This window comes from Entelurus aequoreus, linkage group LG09, assembly GCF_033978785.1.
Source record: "Entelurus aequoreus isolate RoL-2023_Sb linkage group LG09, RoL_Eaeq_v1.1, whole genome shotgun sequence".
NCBI lineage: Eukaryota > Metazoa > Chordata > Actinopteri > Syngnathiformes > Syngnathidae > Entelurus > Entelurus aequoreus.
In genome coordinates this window covers 15,266,322-15,285,402 of record NC_084739.1, presented here as the reverse complement: position 1 = coordinate 15,285,402, position 19,081 = coordinate 15,266,322, and the positions used below count along the sequence as shown (strand labels likewise).

At 39.0% G+C, this 19,081-nt stretch overlaps 2 protein-coding genes across 7 annotated transcripts in view; one reads left to right on the top strand and one right to left on the bottom strand.

The window, feature by feature from the left end:
* Window positions 1–13,305, top strand: part of hps1 (HPS1 biogenesis of lysosomal organelles complex 3 subunit 1) — a 31,845-nt gene extending 18,540 nt beyond the window's left edge. The window contains 10 exon segments of the mRNA XM_062057618.1: window positions 725–892; window positions 968–1,147; window positions 6,548–6,624; window positions 6,701–6,838; window positions 6,910–6,975; window positions 7,102–7,246; window positions 8,545–8,658; window positions 8,737–8,819; window positions 12,471–12,610; window positions 12,613–13,305. Coding sequence (XP_061913602.1) covers window positions 725–892; window positions 968–1,147; window positions 6,548–6,624; window positions 6,701–6,838; window positions 6,910–6,975; window positions 7,102–7,246; window positions 8,545–8,658; window positions 8,737–8,819; window positions 12,471–12,610; window positions 12,613–12,632 — 1,131 coding nt within the window. The 3' untranslated portion in view covers window positions 12,633–13,305.
* Window positions 13,306–17,030: 3,725 nt separating this feature from the next.
* Window positions 17,031–19,081, bottom strand: part of st3gal7 (ST3 beta-galactoside alpha-2,3-sialyltransferase 7) — a 17,816-nt gene continuing 15,765 nt past the window's right edge. For all 6 annotated transcript variants that reach the window (XM_062058164.1, XM_062058162.1, XM_062058167.1 and 3 more), the window contains one exon: window positions 17,031–18,646. In XM_062058164.1, the coding sequence (XP_061914148.1) occupies window positions 18,560–18,646 (87 nt within the window). In that variant the 3' untranslated portion in view covers window positions 17,031–18,559. The remainder of the gene's footprint in view (window positions 18,647–19,081) is intronic.

Genomic DNA, 19,081 nt, shown 5'->3' with positions numbered 1-19,081 from the left:
GTGTGATTTCCAGTTCAATTTATCATCAATCATTATACCTAGAAATGTGGTTTCATTTACTCTTTCAATTTCTATTCCGTCTATTTGTATTTGTGTTTCTCTACTACTATTACCAAATAGCATTATTTTAGTTTTACTGAGATTCAACGATAATCTATTTTTGTCAAACCATCTTTTTAATTTGTTAATTTCTTCTGTTATTATTTGTATTATCTCCTGTGTGTTCTCTCCTGAACAAAACGCTGTTGTATCATCCGCAAATAATACTAACTTTAAATCTTTTGTAACTTTACAAATGTCATTTATATAGAGATTGAATAATTTAGGTCCTAATATTGATCCCTGAGGTACACCACAGGATATATTTAGCGTTGTAGACGTGTGTTCGCCTAGCTTCACGTATTGTTTCCTGTTCGTTAGATAACTTCTTATCCAGTTTAAGACTAACCCTCTGATGCCATATCGTTCTAGTTTTTTGATTAAAATATTGTGATTAATTGTGTCAAATGCTTTAGTTAGATCCATAAAAACTGCTGCTGCTAATTTTGGGGGTGATACGGATTACCGTCTGGATTTAGGATTTAAAAAAAATGCTTCTTAGCAATCGGGAGATAGTCTGCGCTTTCCGAGTGCCTTTCTAGAATTGCATTTGTTGTATTTCTAAGACATAAATACACATAACATGAAGCAGATTGTGTGTGAATTGAATCAAATGTGTGTTCAGATGGCAGAAGACAGCCTGCACGCTGTGGACGTTCCTACCCCTGACCCCGCCACACCCCGAAGGGTGTTTTTAGAAGTGGCCCACAAGGAAGGGCTGTATCCCATGATGCCTCACTCCATGTACTGTCTTCCACTGTGGCCTGGCATCACACTGGTGTTGCTCGCTAAGGTGCGGAGATGCGCTCTCGTCGCGTTGGCTCCCTCGGTCAGTCTGACGCCTTGTTTTTGTGATAACCCTCACCAGGTTCCCACCAGTGCCGTGGCCATGTCTGTTTATATGTTCCTGGAGGCCTTTGCCAAGCTGGAGAAGCGTTTAAGTGAAGGCCTGGAAGGATCCCCTGCTATCAGGAGCCAACCAACAATACATGACATTAGAAGCAAACTGGACAAGTTCATCAAGGCTCTAGGCCCCAGTGAGATTCAGGTACGTCTGTGGTGTGCATGTTTTTTCCACGTTCATCATCATGCAGCATTATCGTGCAATTTTTTAAATAATTTTTTGCTGAAGGTAAACAAAACAGGAGGCAAGGTTGTCAAACTCGTTTTCTAAGAGGGCCCCTTGTAAAAGTGAATGTATATGAATATACAGTAAATGTGTTATTATTACACAATTTCCTAGTCATATATGATATTGTTCCTAACAAATTGATTGATAATTTGCTTTGAAATCATAAATCAAGTTTACAAGCAGATATTTAAAAAGAAAGGATTGGAATATGTTGATCAGATTACATTAAAGTTTAGAAAATGTGTATTGCATCCAGTACTTTTTTTGTCAAAATTGAAATAACAAATGTGTTTAGCAAGAAAGATCAAGTGATTTATTGATGCACAATATTTCTAGGCTTTTGCAGGTCAAATAAATTATGTGGTAAGTAGGGATGTCCGATAATATCGGGCTGCCGATATTGCTTTCAAATGTAATATCGGAAATTATCTGTATCGGTTTCATAATTAGCGATATCGGTTTCTAAAAGTAAAATGTATGACGTTTTAAAACCCCGCTGTGTACACGGACGTAGGGAGAGGTACAGAGTGCCAATAAACCTTAAAGGCATTTCCCTTTGCGTGCGTGCCGTCCGAGTCACATAATATCTACCGGCTGTTCTCATCACGAATTAATGCGAGGCATACTTGGTCAACAGCCATACAGGTCACACTGAGGGTGACCGTATAAACAACTTTAACACTGTCACAAATATGCGCCACACTGTGAACCCACACCAAACAAGAATGACAAACACATTTCGGGAGAGCATCCGCACCGCAACACAACATAAACACAACAGAACAAATACCCAGAATCCCTTGCAGTACTAACTCTTCCGGGACGCTACGGGGCATCACAACAAAATTAGGCATAATAATGTGTTAATTCGACGACTGTATATATCGGTATCGGTAATTAAGAGTTGGACAATATCGGAATATCGGATATCGGTAAAAAAGCCATTATCGGACATATCTAGTGGTAAGCCACATTTTTTTTATGTTACCCGCCACGTCATTTCATGTGGTCTGCCACATTATTTTGTGTGGCCCACCATATCATTTATGTGGTCCGCCACATCCTTTTATGTAGTTCGCCATATTTATGTGGCCTGCCATATCATTTTGTTTGGTCTGCCACATTATTTGATGTGGTTCATCCTCATCATCAATCTTTATTGCAGAACTTAAGATCCATTTAAACATATAAAAACAGAATACAATACATTAAAAAACAAAACAATAAAACATAAAAATAATAAAAACATAAAACCCAAATGTCAGTTTCTGACATACAAACATGTGTGCCAATGATTCCACAGTCCAGATGAGTGCTTAACAGAACTGCGGCCAGAGTTCGTTAACACAGAGATTATGTCATTTTCAGACTCAGATACCCTACACATAAACTTATACATAATGTTGCGTAGCACCGCTGAAAAAGTGGGCACCCCAACACTAACAAACATCTGGCTTGCACTGGATCTTCTTGGAATTCCCAGGAGAAGCCTCATACAGTCATTATAAGCAACCTGCAGTTTCTCTATGCTTTTCTGCTTATACTTTACCCACAGGGGGGCAGTATACAGGGGGGTGCAATAGGCTCTGAATAAGTTTATCTTTACATCATATGTACAATAATACAATTTCTTTCTCAGCATGTTGGCTTGGGCATACAGCATACGCCGCTGTCTGTATAGGTCATCATCATCACCCAATAGATCAGTAATGATGTGCCCCAGATACTTAGTTTTATCACACACACTCAGCACCTGTCCTGACAAATAGAATGAAGGAAAAGAGAGGTCCTTGTCCTCTCTTGTTCTACATATCATGATGACACTCTTTTTGGCATTATATTTCACATCATATTTTAAACCATAATCTGTACATATATTCAGCAGCTGTTGGAAGCCAGCACTGCTAGGAGACAGGACAGCTAAATCATCCGCATACATAAAATGATTGACCACAGTATTACCAAGTACACATCCGGTTCTACATGTATTGAGCTGTACAGATAGGTCATTCATATACAGATTGAAGAGGGCAGGGGAGAGAATTCCCCCCTGGCGTACCCCATTCCCAACCTTAAATGTTGCTGAGCATTTACCGCCCCATCTGATCTGCATGCTCTGATTAGCATACCAATATGACAGAATTCTGATGATACTATCAGGCACGCCCCTCTCTTTCAGTTTTAAAAACAGTTTCTGATGGTTGACTCTATCAAAGGCTTTCGATGCGTCAATATAGCCAACTAAAACTGAGGAGTTCTTACCTTTTATACATATCAATCACTTCTTTCAATGCATAGATACAAAGGTCAGTACCATGCTTAGTTTTAAAACCAAACTGAATGTCAGCAGTGGTAAGAAAACCGCTTAAGCGGTCTAATAGAATTCTCTCTATAACTTTAGAAATTATGCTTGCAAGTGCAATAGGCCTGTAATTGTCCATGCTTCCCACCTTACCTGCCTTGTCCTTGATGACCGGCACCAGAGTGACAGCCATCATGGAGTCAGGCAGCAGCCCGTGTGACATCAGGCCTGTAAAACAGATGGAAAGCAGGACCGCTACTCTGGGGCTTGCATGTTTCAGGTGTTCTGCAGTTATATGATCAGGGCCACTGGCTTTATTATCAGCTAGTTGGGATATTGCCTGCAGCACCTCACTTACAGTGACTCCAACAGCCTCACTGTTGTGGATGCTGCCTATAACAAAGGGCTCACTTTTAACACAATTAAAAAGTGCAGAATAGTGCTGCCTCCATTTCTCAGCTATGTTATCAGCTCCAGCTACACCCTCAATTGTGCGTGGCAGAGGCATACTGCCTCGATTCAATGTTTTCACCTCTTTCCAGAATCCACTGATATTACAGTTAAGGAGTTTCTCAGCCAATGACTCAGCTCTCATAGTGTGTTCATTTCGAATGACAAATCGAATGGCAGATTTGTACCTAGAATGTGTTAGCTTCTTACGATCTAGTACTGGACCTAGTCTTGGTCTGCCAGCCAGAACCCATTCACTGAAAGCCTCCTTAGCCGCAGTGTAATGCACTCGAACATGTTTATTCCAGCCTGGCTTCCCACTGGATTTCCTGTTTGTGCATGTAACATAAGAACTGCTAGCTTCACACAGGATTTTGACAATATAGTCATACATTACACAAAGGGATTTTCTATGATTAATATCATTACAGTTAAGATTAGTACAAAAAATTGCATCAAGTGGAAGAGACATATTATTTAAAAGAGCATCAGTTCTGTAATAAAACAGCACTTCCTCATCTGTGAGTTTAGTCCCGTCTAGTTTGGCCCTCAGGCTATTAACTTCCTGGGTCAACTCAGGGAGACTGTCCAACTTAATATCTAATATGAATGGAATATGGTCGCTCATAGAGGCCTCATACACAATCTCCATAGAACGTATAATGGCGTGTGCGTCAGCTGTATTGACACAGTGGTCAAGCCATGATGTTGTGTGCCAGGCTTCACTAATATAAGAATAGCTATCAGCTGGCAACAACCCTTGACTAGATAAGGTGAGTGCATTTTCATCACAAAACTGTATTAGGTGTCTTGTAAATAAAGAGCTGCCATCAGAAATATCAGCATTCCAGTCAATGCTCCAATGCTGATACTCTGGATAAAACAGCCGTGGTTACAGCTGTCAGTTCCTCGCCGACATTAGCTTGGATCTTCACAGCCTGCCTTAACACACCAACCTCGCTGCACAGACGCTCCATTCTGCTGAGCAGGTTTGAGACGTCCAGGCTGTTGAACGTCACTGGTGGCAGGTCATCCAGGTGGTGGGAGACAAAATGTGGAATATTGTCTCCACATTCATTAAGCACTTTGAGACAGGATTTGATGTTATTACTGTCCTTCTGGACACCTTTACAAGCTACATACCGCTGTTTGGTGTTGGGACACAACTCGAACAGTAGCTTTTTGGATGACTCAATCCACTCAGAATGAAAGTTGGTAGAGGCAATCAGAATAAGCTCCTCCTGAGCCAGAGTTTTGATTTTCACTGAAAGGAAATTAAGGAGTTCATCCTCAACAATAACTCGGCCATCAAGAGTCCTGTATATCTCTGCATTTTTTCGAACTCTGGTTTTTTGCTCCCGATAGGAGCCTGCCATCTATCCTGCCTAGCCTGCTAGCTGGCAAGCTATCCGGCTCACAAACAAAACAACAACAAAAAAAACAAACAAACAAAAAAAAGTCAAAATGTCACGCAGTTTGCAGAGCGAGCTATCTGCCGCGACCCACAGTGTGGTCTTGCGTGGTCCCGGATTGAAGAGCACCGGAGGCAAAGTCCCTCTGCGACGCTCGTTCACGTCAGAAGGCGAACGTCAAAGTTTGCTTTGCTAGCTAGCGTGCTGCTAGCTGCGAAGCTAACCGACTAGCGAGCTAGCTGCTAGCCGGCAGCTTGGAGTCAGGTTGCGTCTGTCCACATATAAAACTGGTGGTTGTTTGAGGACACTGGAGCGAATGTTCATCACATTATTTTCTGTGTTTCGCCACGTAACTTTATGTGGTCCGCCATGTCATTTATGTGGTACGCCATGTCATTTATGTGGTACGCCACGTCATTTTATGTGGTCTGCCATGTCATTTTGTTCATTATTTTCTGTGGTCGGCCACGTCACTTTATGTGGTCTGGAAAAATAGGCTGGAAATTATAAAGCACTTTCTGACTGAATGTATTTTTTCTTTTAATTTTGACATAAAAATGCATCTGCATATGTTCAATCAATGATTATTTATATAGCCCTAAATCACAAGTGTCTCAAAGGGCTGCACAAGCCACAACGAGATCCTCGGTTCAGATCCCACATCAGGGCAAGGAAAAACTCAACCCAATGGGACAATGAGAAACCTTGGAGAGATATGGGACACCCCCCCCCCCCCCCCACACATTTCAATATTCCAATCATTATTATTTGGTTATCAAAAATAATTACTTCAATATGTGCTTGTCACCTTGACTTACGACTTCAATGCAAGTTATCCATCAATCAGTTAGTAAAACATATGGTAATCAAAAACAGGTGCCTACACAAACTGTGTAACGAGGCTATTAAACGTTAATATTAATGAATATTCACTGCTACCAGTGAAGGCAGCCATAATTGCAATGTAGCCCTCAATAAAAACGAGTTTGACACCCCTGCTATATTTCATAAGATACAATGATGTTGATAGTATTATTAAGAAAATATGGATGGGTATTATAGTCATTGTAGATTGTTGTTATTATTATTAAATCAAAGAAGTACCACTGTTCAAAAGTGAACACCCAAGGCATATTTTTTCTGTCGGTTAAGTCTTCACAGTTACAAAATGTCTGGAGCGAGTTTAAAAACCGAGCCTTTGCCCGAAGTGGACCTGGCTTCAACAAAGAGTGAGTGTCTTTGCATTCTCAGGAATGTTTCCTCGTCGGTGCAATCCATTTAAGAGTTCCTGTGTTTTTCTTGCAGTCTCATCCCGTGGTGTAAGAATATGAAGACCCAACTGTGCGGCGTTTACCGCCAGTGCTTCCTTAGCAACTCCGGACCCGCCGAGGCAGCTCGGAGACTCTCGCCCGGTCTGCTGGAGCGAGCTCAGACTATGTTGCAGTGTGTACCTGTCTTCTTTCTGGAGAGGAACGTCATTCCGTTTTACTCGCCGCTCTTTCTGCCCCTCGCAGGGAGAAGCTGATGGACTGGAAGGACTTTCTGCTGGTGAAAAGCAAGCGAAACATCACCATGGTGTCATATCCTGTCATGGGACTCTGACTGATTTATTGCAGTCATGTGTACGTATTGCAATCCAGAAAGTACGGAGGGAATGTGTCACTCCCTCGCCTTTGTCTTTTAAACCTTGACCCACTTCTCCCTACGTACCTGGAGGACTTCCCAGGCCTCATCCACTTCATCTGCGTGGACAGATCCACTGGCCAGATAATCGCGCCTTCACTCAACGTCACAGAGCGTACAACATCAGAGCTGGGCAAAGGAGCCGTGGCTCAGTTCATCAAAAGCAAGGTGAGCCTCGTACGTTACGTACAGTACAGGCCAAAAAGTTTGGACACACCTTCTCATTCAATGCGTTTTCTTTATTTTCATGACTATTTACATTGTAGATTGTCCCTGAAGGCACATGAGAAAAAGGTGAAATTACTGAAAACATGTTTTATATTCTAGTTTCTTCAAAATAGCCACTCTTTGCTATGATTACTGCTTTGCACACTCTTGGCATTCTCCCGATGGGCTTCAAAATAGTGAAAATGAAATAGTTTTCACTTCACAGGTGTCATAGTTTTGGTGCCTTCAGTGACAATCTACAATGGAAATAAAGAAAACTCATTGACAGAGAAGGTGTGTCCAAACTTTTAGCCTGTATACGTGTGTACTGTGTGGCGATCACTACTGTGTATTTACTGTAAATGCTCCAAATATAGCCGAGGTGTTTATTCATCCTTAATAGTGAAAAAGGCAGGTTGTTAATTGGAGGGAGGCTGTTATCTCAGAAATGATACAGGTCATTACATATAACAAATACTTTGTTAACTTTAATAAAGATTAGGAATGTATGAGAAAAAGGAAACTCTTTTTGACCACATGGTTCATGTATTAATAACTTATTTGCACACTAGGCACAAAAATATTTCTTATACATTCATTTATTTTATGTGGCCCGCCACTAATAGATTTGTTTGTATAAACAAATTAAAACGCTCCTGGTCTGCCAGAGAATAAGAAGACCGAGCAGGAGGGATCTGTGTTGCTAACTTAGGGCCCTATTCTCCCATTAGCGCTTACTGTAAGTCTTTTTTTTACGCATATTTGTTTTTTTAGTATTTTCCCATCCAGCCTGTGGACACGCCCTCGCCGCATAAATCAGGCAAAAGTGCTTCGGTCGTGAATGAAGGCTCGTTTTTTTCTTGGTTGCGGCGTGGATTTTGACTAACACTTGTGAATGTCATTGAAATCCATAAATAAGATAACACATTACATTTAAAAATCCATATCAATCCAGGCAGTGCTTGTCACGTCAATGTGTGTTGCCATGGGGATGTAGTGTGTGTGTGTGTGTGCACGATACAACCGCTTCGTCTACCTGGCTGGATGTAAATAAGAAATGCAAAGATGATATTATAACCAACATGGTGTTAGTTGTGTTGTTAAGAGTTCTGTTTAGTACAAATATTTGTGAAGCCGGGACGCACCAGAAAGAAAAGTTAATTTGTATTTCCCAACAAGCTTCATGTTTTTTCTCACTTTTTTGCAATTGAAGTGTTAATTGGAGCATTTACGGTACATTTGTGTTTGCCGCATTGAAGGTGTGGAGGCTTGTGAGCACATCGCGACGCTATCTCCAAAAAGGTTATTCCACTGTCACGTTGCGAGACGGAGACTTCTATTTCTGCTACTTTCTGTGGTTTGAAAACGAAACTGTAAGTTTCCCCTTCGATCGGGCTTGGATGTTGTTGTCGAAAGCAAATGATGAATGATAATCTTAATAATCTAATCAGGGCTACAAATTGGAGGCGATGGAAATTCCTGTCCTACCTGATGACTCAGCCCCCATTGGGATGATCGCCTGGGACTACTACAGGTAATACCTTATTTACTCTACATCCAAAGGCATGTGAAATGTCCGCGAAAAAGAGTTTTAGAGGATTTATTAGTAGCCAGCAAAAAGGTATATTTTTGACTTTGACGGATGTAAACAGAGGTCACAACACCGGAACTATATTACCCGAGGGGGTGTGGCTACAAGATAGAGTTGCCAAATGGGAGTTATTTGCATACATATTATGGAACATTTAACATTACATTTTCAATGGTATTAATATTAGTATATTATCTACTCTAAAAACAAAAGATTCTGTGGTGCATTAATTGGGACATGTAAGTGTCAAAAAGACAGCCAAAAGAGGTTGGTAGATAAAAAAGTTAAAAATAAAATAAAACATCAAATCAAATGTAGAAATGCACCCAATTGCAGTAAATGTAGTCTTGATTTTAAAATGTTCTTCAGGGGTTTGCGTGGCAGCACTTAAAACATGTTCCTCTTCTTTTCGTCAGTCTTCATCTTTTTTTTTCCTCAGAGTGCTCACATGCCTTATCTATTATTTATTAGGAGTGTCCCGATTGAATATTAATATTAGGTATCGTTCCACAGTGAGTAAAATACCAAGTATCAGATTATATTGGCTTGCATCTAAAAGCTTCAATACAAGCGGACCTGCAGCGTGTTTACTTGTGCAAAGCTGCCAGTCAACATGTGAATCTCCTCCAATAAGCACACACGGTTGTTTTTTTCTTCTGGTCATTTACAAAAGGTAAACATGGTAGGGTAGCAGCTACACAACAGCTAAGCACACAATAACACACAAGCTAGACATACGTGCTAAGTAGAGATGTCCGATAATATCGGCCTGCCGATATTATCGCCGATAAATGCTTTAAAACGTAATATTGGAAATTATCGGTATTGTTGTTGTTTTTTATCGGTTTCGGTTTTTATTTTTATTTTTAAAAAATTAAATCAACATAAAAAACACAAGATACACTTACAATTAGTGCACCAACCCAAAAAACCTCCCTCCCCCATTTACACTCATTCACACTCATTCACACAAAAGGGTTGTTTCTTTCTGTTATTAATATTCTGGTTCCTACATTATATATCAATATATATCAATACAGTCAGTCTGCAAGGGATACAGTCCGTAAGCACACATGATTGTGTGTGCTGCTGGTCCACTAATAGTACTAACCTTTAACAGTTAATTTTACTCATTTTCATTAATTACTAGTTTCTATGTAACTGTTTTTATATTGTTTTACTTTCTTTTTTATTCAAGAAAATGTTTTTAATTTATTTATCTTATTTTATATTATATATTTTTTTTAAAAAGGACTTTATCTTCACCATACCTGGTTGTCTAAATTAGGCATAATAATGTGTTGATCCACGACTGTATATATCGGTATCGGTTGATATCGGTATCGGTAATTAAGAGTTGGACAATACCGGAATATCGGATATCGGCAAAAAAGCCATTATCGGACATCCCTAGTGCTAAGTATCCTTAATTAAACAATATTGCAGTCTTAAACATAACATTTGTCAATATAGATAAATATCAAGTACTTATAGTTGCATATTACTTACACATACAAAGTCTCCAAGGTAGAAACCTATTAGAAAGTATCTAGTAATGTTAAGACTGCAATATTGTTTAACTAAGAATACTTAGTACATACGTACTAAGTATGTAATGTTTAAGACTGCAATATTGTTTGATTAAGGATACTTAGTAGTATCCTTAATTAAACAATATTGCAGTCTTAAACATTACATTTGTCAATATAAACAAGTATCAAATACATATAGTTGCATATTACTTACACATACAAAGTCTCCAAGGTAGAAACCTATTAGAAAGTATCCAGTAACAAACGTGTCAACTTACTGCGTCATGACTTGACGAATTATCATGACAACTTGGTGTCCGCCAAAAAACACTTACCACTCCACTTCAACTTAAAGACATAAGAAGTGCATTCCTAATGATTAGTAATATATAGGTTAGTGTTTTTCATACCTACCATTTCTAATATTCCACACTACCAAATAATGGAAGTATGATTTGTGCTGATATTGTATCAGATCAATATCGGTATGGGCCAATATCAGTATCATATCAGAAGTGAAAACATTATATCAGTGCATTCCTATTATTTACTACTATATTTTGTAAATATAAATCTATTTTTTTATTATAAAATGTATTTGATTGAAATGTAATATATCGCAATATTGACGTGATTAAAAGTATAAAAACAGTTTGTGAATTTATATTCACTTATTTTTTGGTCTTGACCTCTCTCTGCATGTATGATGGGATTATCGCAGATCTTCAAGATGCAACCTTTTGATCAAATTTGATTAATAGGATATTGAGACTGATTTGGTGGATTTAAAGATTCCTTTTTTTATTTATAAATGAAATTGTAAATGGGTATTTGATGGGTAGATTTTGAAATGTATTGTATTGTACTGTATTTTCTATGTTATATTATGATGTATATTTTAACTGTGGGTCCCCCAAAAAATTATGTCTGTAAATAAATAAATAAATGAATAAAAAAAATATGAATACATTTGTATTGTAATACTAAAAAAAAAAAAAAAAAAGTATGTTAATCAGTTAAACATCAAATCTTCCCTAATTTTTTTCAGGTCAGTGTGGAAAAGTTTATCAGCTTCTACTTCGGAGTGCATTCTCTTTAAACCCCACTATGGATTTCAGCTTTACAGATGCCACGTCTGTGTGTGGTGGTAAAGACATTTACTGCCAGGCATGGTGGTATTAGTTCTTGTTAGAGATAAATGCTTTAAAATGTAATATCGGAAATTATCGGTATCGGTTTCAACCTCCCGATTTTCCCGGGACACTCCCGAATTTCAGCGCCCCTCCCGAAAATCTCCCGGGGCAACCATTCTCCCGATTTCCACCCACATTATTGGGGGCGTGCCTTAAAGGCACTGCCTTTAGCGTCCTTCTACAACCTGTCGTCACGTCCGCTTTTCCTCCATACAAACAGCATGCCGGCCCAGTTACATAATATATGCGGCTTTTAAACACACATATGTGAATGCAAGGCATACTTGATCAACAGCCATACTGGTCACACTGAGGGTAGCCGTATAAACAACTTTAACACTGTTACAAATACGCGCCACACTGTGAACCCACACCAAACAAGAATGACAAACACATTTCGGGAGAACATCCGCACCGTGACACAACATAAACCCAACAGAACAAATACCCAGAACCCCTTGCAGCACTAACTCTTCCGGGACACTACAATATACACCCCCCGCTACCAACAAACCCAACTTGTTTAATCAATTCATGGTAAAGTTACATTGTTTAATGCATCCAGTGGGGCATCACAACAAAATTAGGCATAATAATGTGTTAATTCCACGACTGTATATATCGTATCGGTTGATATCAGAATCGATAATTAAGAGTTGGACAATATCGGGATATCGGATATCGGCAAAAAAGCCATTATCGGACATCTCTAGTTCTTGTAAAAATATCTACGTCATTCTAGTCGCACCACCTGCCTGCGTCCGTTTCACGTGCAACCGTATTTGAGGAATTACGGTAAAACTAACTTATTCGGATGGATGGCTTTCTAAAGGGAAGCCTCAGAGAGTGTGTTGTGTGTTCCCTCGCAGGAAGCTGCTGCGCTACTACAGTAAGAGCCACCAGGGCGAGGTGGTGAAGTGTTACGAACTGCTGACGGTCCACCTGGGCGTCATCCCCACCGAGATCATCCTGCAGCACTGCAGACAGCTGGCCAGCAAGCTGTGGGAACCTCTCGTAATCCTCTCCTGTAGACACGCCCACCAGTAATACACTTTCCTCCAATGATTTATTTTGGTCATTTGTATCTGCCACCAACAATACTGACTTCACTACACACATTTACTGTACTGTTACTATTATATGAATACCACATTATGTTAGATACACTTGTCCTGTGACATTCAACCCACGTGCTTTATCAACAAATAATAATTCTATTGAACAATATCTTTGTTATTGCTGTAGAATGCCCTGCCATCATCAAACCGTAAGCTGTTTGTAATATTTTTGGATAACCAAATTTAGCTCCAAACGGCGGGTCAGGGGGGTTCTGCAGCCAGCCACTACCGGATCAACTGCCCATTTGCGCATGTGCAGCGGAATACGACTTGAACAAACTGTCGGAAAATGTGATTTTCCAGTGTCGTTTTAGGGATTTTTGCATATCTGGCCCCCCAGCATCCAAAATCCGGCCCACAAGAAGTCCCAAGTTTAAAAAAAAGTTGATATATTTTTATTTTTTATTTATTTATTTAATCTTTCCTTTCTAATCCATTTTCTACCGCTTGTTACTCTTGGTGTCTCCTAGCCGCTCAGGCAAATCATATTGTCTCAAAATGAATTTTCCCATCGATAACGTGACAATGTTAAATGTTGATGAACATCAATGTTAATTGATGTTAAATGACAAAATGGATTATAAAGACAATGTGTATATATATATATACATATATATATATATATATATATATATATATATATATATATATATATATATATATATATATATATATATATATATATATATATATGTATGTATATATATATATATATATATATATATATATATATATATATATATATATATATATATACACTACCGTTCAAAAGTTGGGGTCACATTGAAATGTCCTTATTTTTGAAGGAAAAGCACTGTACTTTTCAATGAAGATAACTTTAAACTAGTCTTAACTTTAAAGAAATACACTCTATACATTGCTAATGTGGTAAATGACTATTCTAGCTGCAAATGTCTGGTTTTTGGTGCAATATCTACATAGGTGTATAGACGGCCCATTTCCAGCAACTATCACTCCAGTGTTCTAATGGTACAATGTGTTTGCTCATTGGCTCAGAAGGCTAATTGATGATTAGAAAACCCTTGTGCAATCATGTTCACACATCTGAAAACAGTTTAGCTCGTTACAGAAGCTACAAAACTGACCTTCCTTTGAGCAGATTGAGTTTCTGGAGCATCACATTTGTGGGGTCAATTAAACGCTCAAAATGGCCAGAAAAAGAGAACTTTCATCTGAAACTCGACAGTCTAATCTTGTTCTTAGAAATGAAGGCTATTCCACAAAATTGTTTGGGTGACCCCAAACTTTTGAACGGTAGTGTATATATATATATATATATATATATATATATATATATATATATATATATATATATATATATATATATATATATATATATATATATATATATATATATATATATATATATATATATATATATATCCCCGAGTCAAAAAGTTTGGGGACCCCTGGTCTATATTGTGAAAAATATCATTTTGCTCTCTCTCTCTCTCTCTCTCTCTCTCTCTCTCTCTCTCTCTCTCTCTCTCTCTCTCTCTCTCTCTCTCTTTCTCTCTCTCTCTCTCTCTCTCTCTCTCTCTCTCTCTCTCTCTCTCTCTCAATTTACTGTTTGTTTTTTAAGATTAACATTAATTTCTTTCTTTCTTTTCTTTCTTTCTTTAGTTTATTTCGAACATGAACACACATAGAGCATAATACATCACACAATTTCATATAATTTCACTTCACATCATGTCCGAAAAGGAGTAGGAAGAAGCAAAGCTTATTTAATCCGACCCCTTTCCCACTTCAGAGCGTTTATAAATGTATACATTCATTTACTGACTTTTTTTTTTTTTAGTAAAATGACATCCGTGAATAAGTAATACAACAGTTTTGTAATATATTATGAAGTCAGTCATTATGTATTATTTATATCATTATTTCAAAGGGGACAATGCAATTTCATAAAAACACATGACTACACATGGTTAAAAAAGCCACAATTAGCCAGAGGGCTAGTTTTTATCTGTAGTCCCCTGGCCATGATGTAAAAAAGGCAGTAAATTTACAATTTCAAAGAAAAAGAAAAGCAAGAGAGAGAAAAAGAAAAAAAGCACACAATACATATATGATATAATTTTTAAAAAAAAAAATACAACATCACAACATAACATTTATCTTAGCATCAAAACAGGCTCATCTTTTTAGTGCTGGCAGCTTTAGGCGTTGATAAGCCACGTTTAAAAAAGTTTTGTGACCAGTTTAACCTCCTCGGGTACTGAGTTCCACACATTTGCACTCCTTACTGACCAGGCCGATTTACTGAAAGTGCTCCTGCGCAGAGGAATATAACAGTCACCTCTGACAGTGTCACAGTCCCTGCAGTGTCTGTGTTGTTTGTCTGGGTGTGGTCATGTGTGGGCGGAGTTTGGGTTCCTGGCTTCCCAGTCTGATCAGCCTACTCACCTGCCTGCCATCAGCTAATCACCTCCACTCCACAAAAGCCCTGGCCTCCTCACACGACGCTGCCAGATCGTTTCACAGCTCTCCATGTGGTAACGCTTCTCGCCAGTTCTAGTAGTCTTTTGATGATCTTGTTGATCTTTTGTTTGTGCCTTTGCTCCTGGTATCTTGTTCCTCGACTCACCATTGTTTCCTCTGCCTCCTCCTCTAAGCCTGCCTGCCTGCCAGACACCTCCACTCCAGTTGACGACGCCTTTCCCTAATCCCTCATTTGCCCAAATTAAACCCTTTGGATTTTTAATCTGCCTGTCTTGTCTGCTTTTGGGTCCGCCATCTTGTTAAATCGTGACAGACGGAGCCTCAAGTGACACGCTCACGGCCGTTTCTTTGGCTGATGAACTCTGCCAGAGGATGTGGAGCCAATTCATGCAGTACTTTAAAGGTCAGTTTTCAGTCTGCAAATGTGTGAAGACTGTCCCAGTTTAAAATACTGTATTTTTTTTAGAATGGCAAAGTGATGATAGTGCCTGGGTTTTTTATTCATACATTTAATTGCTTGTTTTGTTGTAATTTACTAAACAATACACACAATTTGTACCTACCATATTTTCCGGACCATGGGGTGCACCGGATTATAAGGCGCACTGCCGATGAATGGTCTATTTTTGATCTTTTTTCATACAAAAGGCACACTGGATTATAGGGCGCATGAAAGGAGTCATATTATTATTTATTTTTTTCTAAATGTAAAACACTTCCTTGTGGTCTACATAACATGTAATGGTGGTTCTTTGGTCAAAATGTTGCATAGATTATGTTTTACAGATCATCTTCAAACCGCTTTCTGATAGTCTCTTCTGGATGCGCCGTTTTGTGGGCGGCCTTATTTACGTGGCTCAATTTCGACAGCGTCTTTTCCCCGTCATTTTTGTTGCAGGTTTCAGATTACAGTATTTAGTATATTCAGGCCGCACCGGATTATAAGGCGCACTGCCGATGAATGGTCTATTTGCGATCTTTTTTCATATATAAAGCGCACCGGATTATAGGGCGCATTAAAGGAGTCATATTGTAATTTTTTTCTAAATGTAAAACACTTCCCTGTGGTCTACATAACATGTAATGGTGGTTCTTTGGTCAAAATGTTGCATAAATTATGTTTTACAGACCATCTTCAAGCCACTTTCTGATGTGCCGTTTTGTGGGCGGTCTTATTTACGTGGCTCACCTTCGGCAGCGTCTTCTCTCCGTCATCTTTGTTGTAGCGGTGTAGCGTGCAAGGACGGGAGTGGAAGAAGTGTCAAAAAGATGGCGCTAACTGTTTTAATGACATTCACACTTTACTTCAATCAATAACGGAGCAGCATCTCCTCATCCGTGGCTCACTAGTGCAACGACAACACAGGAAATGTGTCCCGCGAAAAAACGTCCGACCGGAACTCTCTAATAACTAAAGTTCCTTGGGTGAATAATGTAAAGTCACTACACCGGTATGTTTTAGCGCTTTCTTGGCGAGTTTACTGACAGATATAAGTAAGAACTTTACACTACTTTATATTAGAAATGGCAACAGCGGAGGATGAATGTCCCATAACAAGAAGGTAGTGAAAGAGAAGCTTATCGACTACGGACTACAAAGGCAGACCCGCGCAATTTTTCAGGACTTACGCAGATCCCAAATACAGATCAGCAGGTACCAGAAGGTAAGAAAAGTTGCTTTTGCATAATATTGCAAAACAAAACGCCAGATAATGTCTTACCTTATACACACACTATAATACTCGTATGTTGAAGCACAGTACAATCCATCAAGCGGTGTGGCTTCATAGCTTACCAAAGTCGTACTAAAACATTAAGATAGATTTTTGAGCGCCGTGTGTAATGTTCTATATTTTCAATGGAACATATAATATTTTGGTGTTTACTTGAGTCATATTGCAGTCTACACCTTAATCTTATGTTTGACTGCCATCTACTGGTCACACTTATCATTTTACCATGTACCAAATAAAATAGCTTCGAGGTCTGTAAGCAAAACCAGAATTATTCTGTACATTAGGCGCACCGGGTTATACGGCGCACTGTCGAGTTTTGAGGGGAAAAAATGACAGTCCGGAAAATACGGTAATAATAATCATTTTAATATTCCTAATATGTCCATCTTGCTAATGTTAGGTATGGGGATGGATGGAAAATTCGGTGTCGTAATTTCCATGTTTCCGCTTTAAGGATAGGTGCGTCCACGTTGTCAATCAAACATGGTTTACTTCACTTATTTTCACCTAAAATGTTGCATCAGATAGACATACATATAAACAATATTAGGGCAAAAAATTACGATATCTGTACACTTTTTTTTTTTAAACTTCACACCACAATTCAACCAAACAAAAAATATATTTGCAAAAAAAAAAAAAATGTATTTGTATTCATTTTTTAGATGAAGCCCCAGGTGTATGTGATAGTTTTTTTAATAAATAAAAAAACACGTCGTGATGTCAGGCTCAAACACTGATGACATCTATTAAACAGACAAGAAGCAAGGAATCATGCAGAGACAGAGTTACATTTTGCTCAATGAGGAGAGACGTGATTGGGCTGTACTCTAGTTACAGATCCAAACTACGCTCTAAAATCCTGCCCATGTGCTTCCTCTATTTATTTGGGAGGTCCCAGGTTACATCACTGAAGCTGTCGCTGAGGGAAGGGGGGTAATCTCAACAGCTCCAGTTAGACACAATATATGACTATTCATGAAATGCAAATGTGCTGACACTCGTGATATCGCCCTGTCTCTGCTTTGTCTGCGTCACGGCACTCGATGTTCCCTTGGCAGTCAGCAGGCCGATTCAGGGTCTGAAAACACTGATACGAGACGACTCGCTTTGCACAGATAGAAAAGTACAACTTCAGCACAATTGATAATAACTATAGCAACGGCCTTTAAGCATAGGAGTCGTGGGATAACTTACACATAATTATTCTAACACATGATGCTACCTACTGTACAGAGTTGTAGCAACAAGCTACATTCACAAACAGTCCCATTATAATGTGTTTATGAGGGCTGTTGAACGGTTTCTTTCATTTTGCAGTTGTAAAATGTACAGTATGACAGATTTACTCCCACACATAAAGCCGGCTGTACATACCTTATATGGACTGATGATGTAACTTCCGGTCAAATCTATCTCAGCGTGTCTAACCTTTTGTAGTCAAATTCACTAACTTCTCCAGCAGACCCCGAGGATGTTGTGTGGTAAAGGTCGGCCTCGCTGCTTCTCAGCAGCTGCACGGATACGGTGTCGGTATGTAGGACAGCAGCATCACCACAGGCTGACGGCAAGAAGAAGAGGATGGAAGGAAGGAGGCTGCACACTGAGTTCATGTTAGTGTCAGGGCGTCCATCCACATCACAGCGCTCCCGTGAGGTCAGTCACAGCTCCTGCAGCCACCAGCTCCCTCAGGAAGAGCTTCTCAGCGCTGACGTCATGCACCACCTGCAGGTACAACAACACTGACAGTTGAGCACTGACCTCCTCCAAGGCCAACAACTATTCAAAGTCTTTTAGAACAACATCTTCCTGCAATCACTATTCACTAAGAAATAGGTCAAATGTTGAAAATTGTTAAAGACCTTGATCAGACCAAAATCAATGAGCACATGCGAAAACTATTTAAAATATTAAAAAATTGGTGTGGAAAAAAAAAAAGGTGTTTCAATGGTGAATAAAGTCTTCTCTTGACGGTGCACCAAATCTTAATGAGTTAATGAAAAACGCTATTTTTAAGTCTGGGCTTCCCTGCTTAGGCTGCTGCCCCCGCGACCCGACCTCGTATAAGCGGAAGAAAATTGATGGACAAAAGGGTGATTCCTTTTTTGGAATCAATTTGATGAGTTTGTGAAAGATATTTAAACGTCAACATTTTTTTTA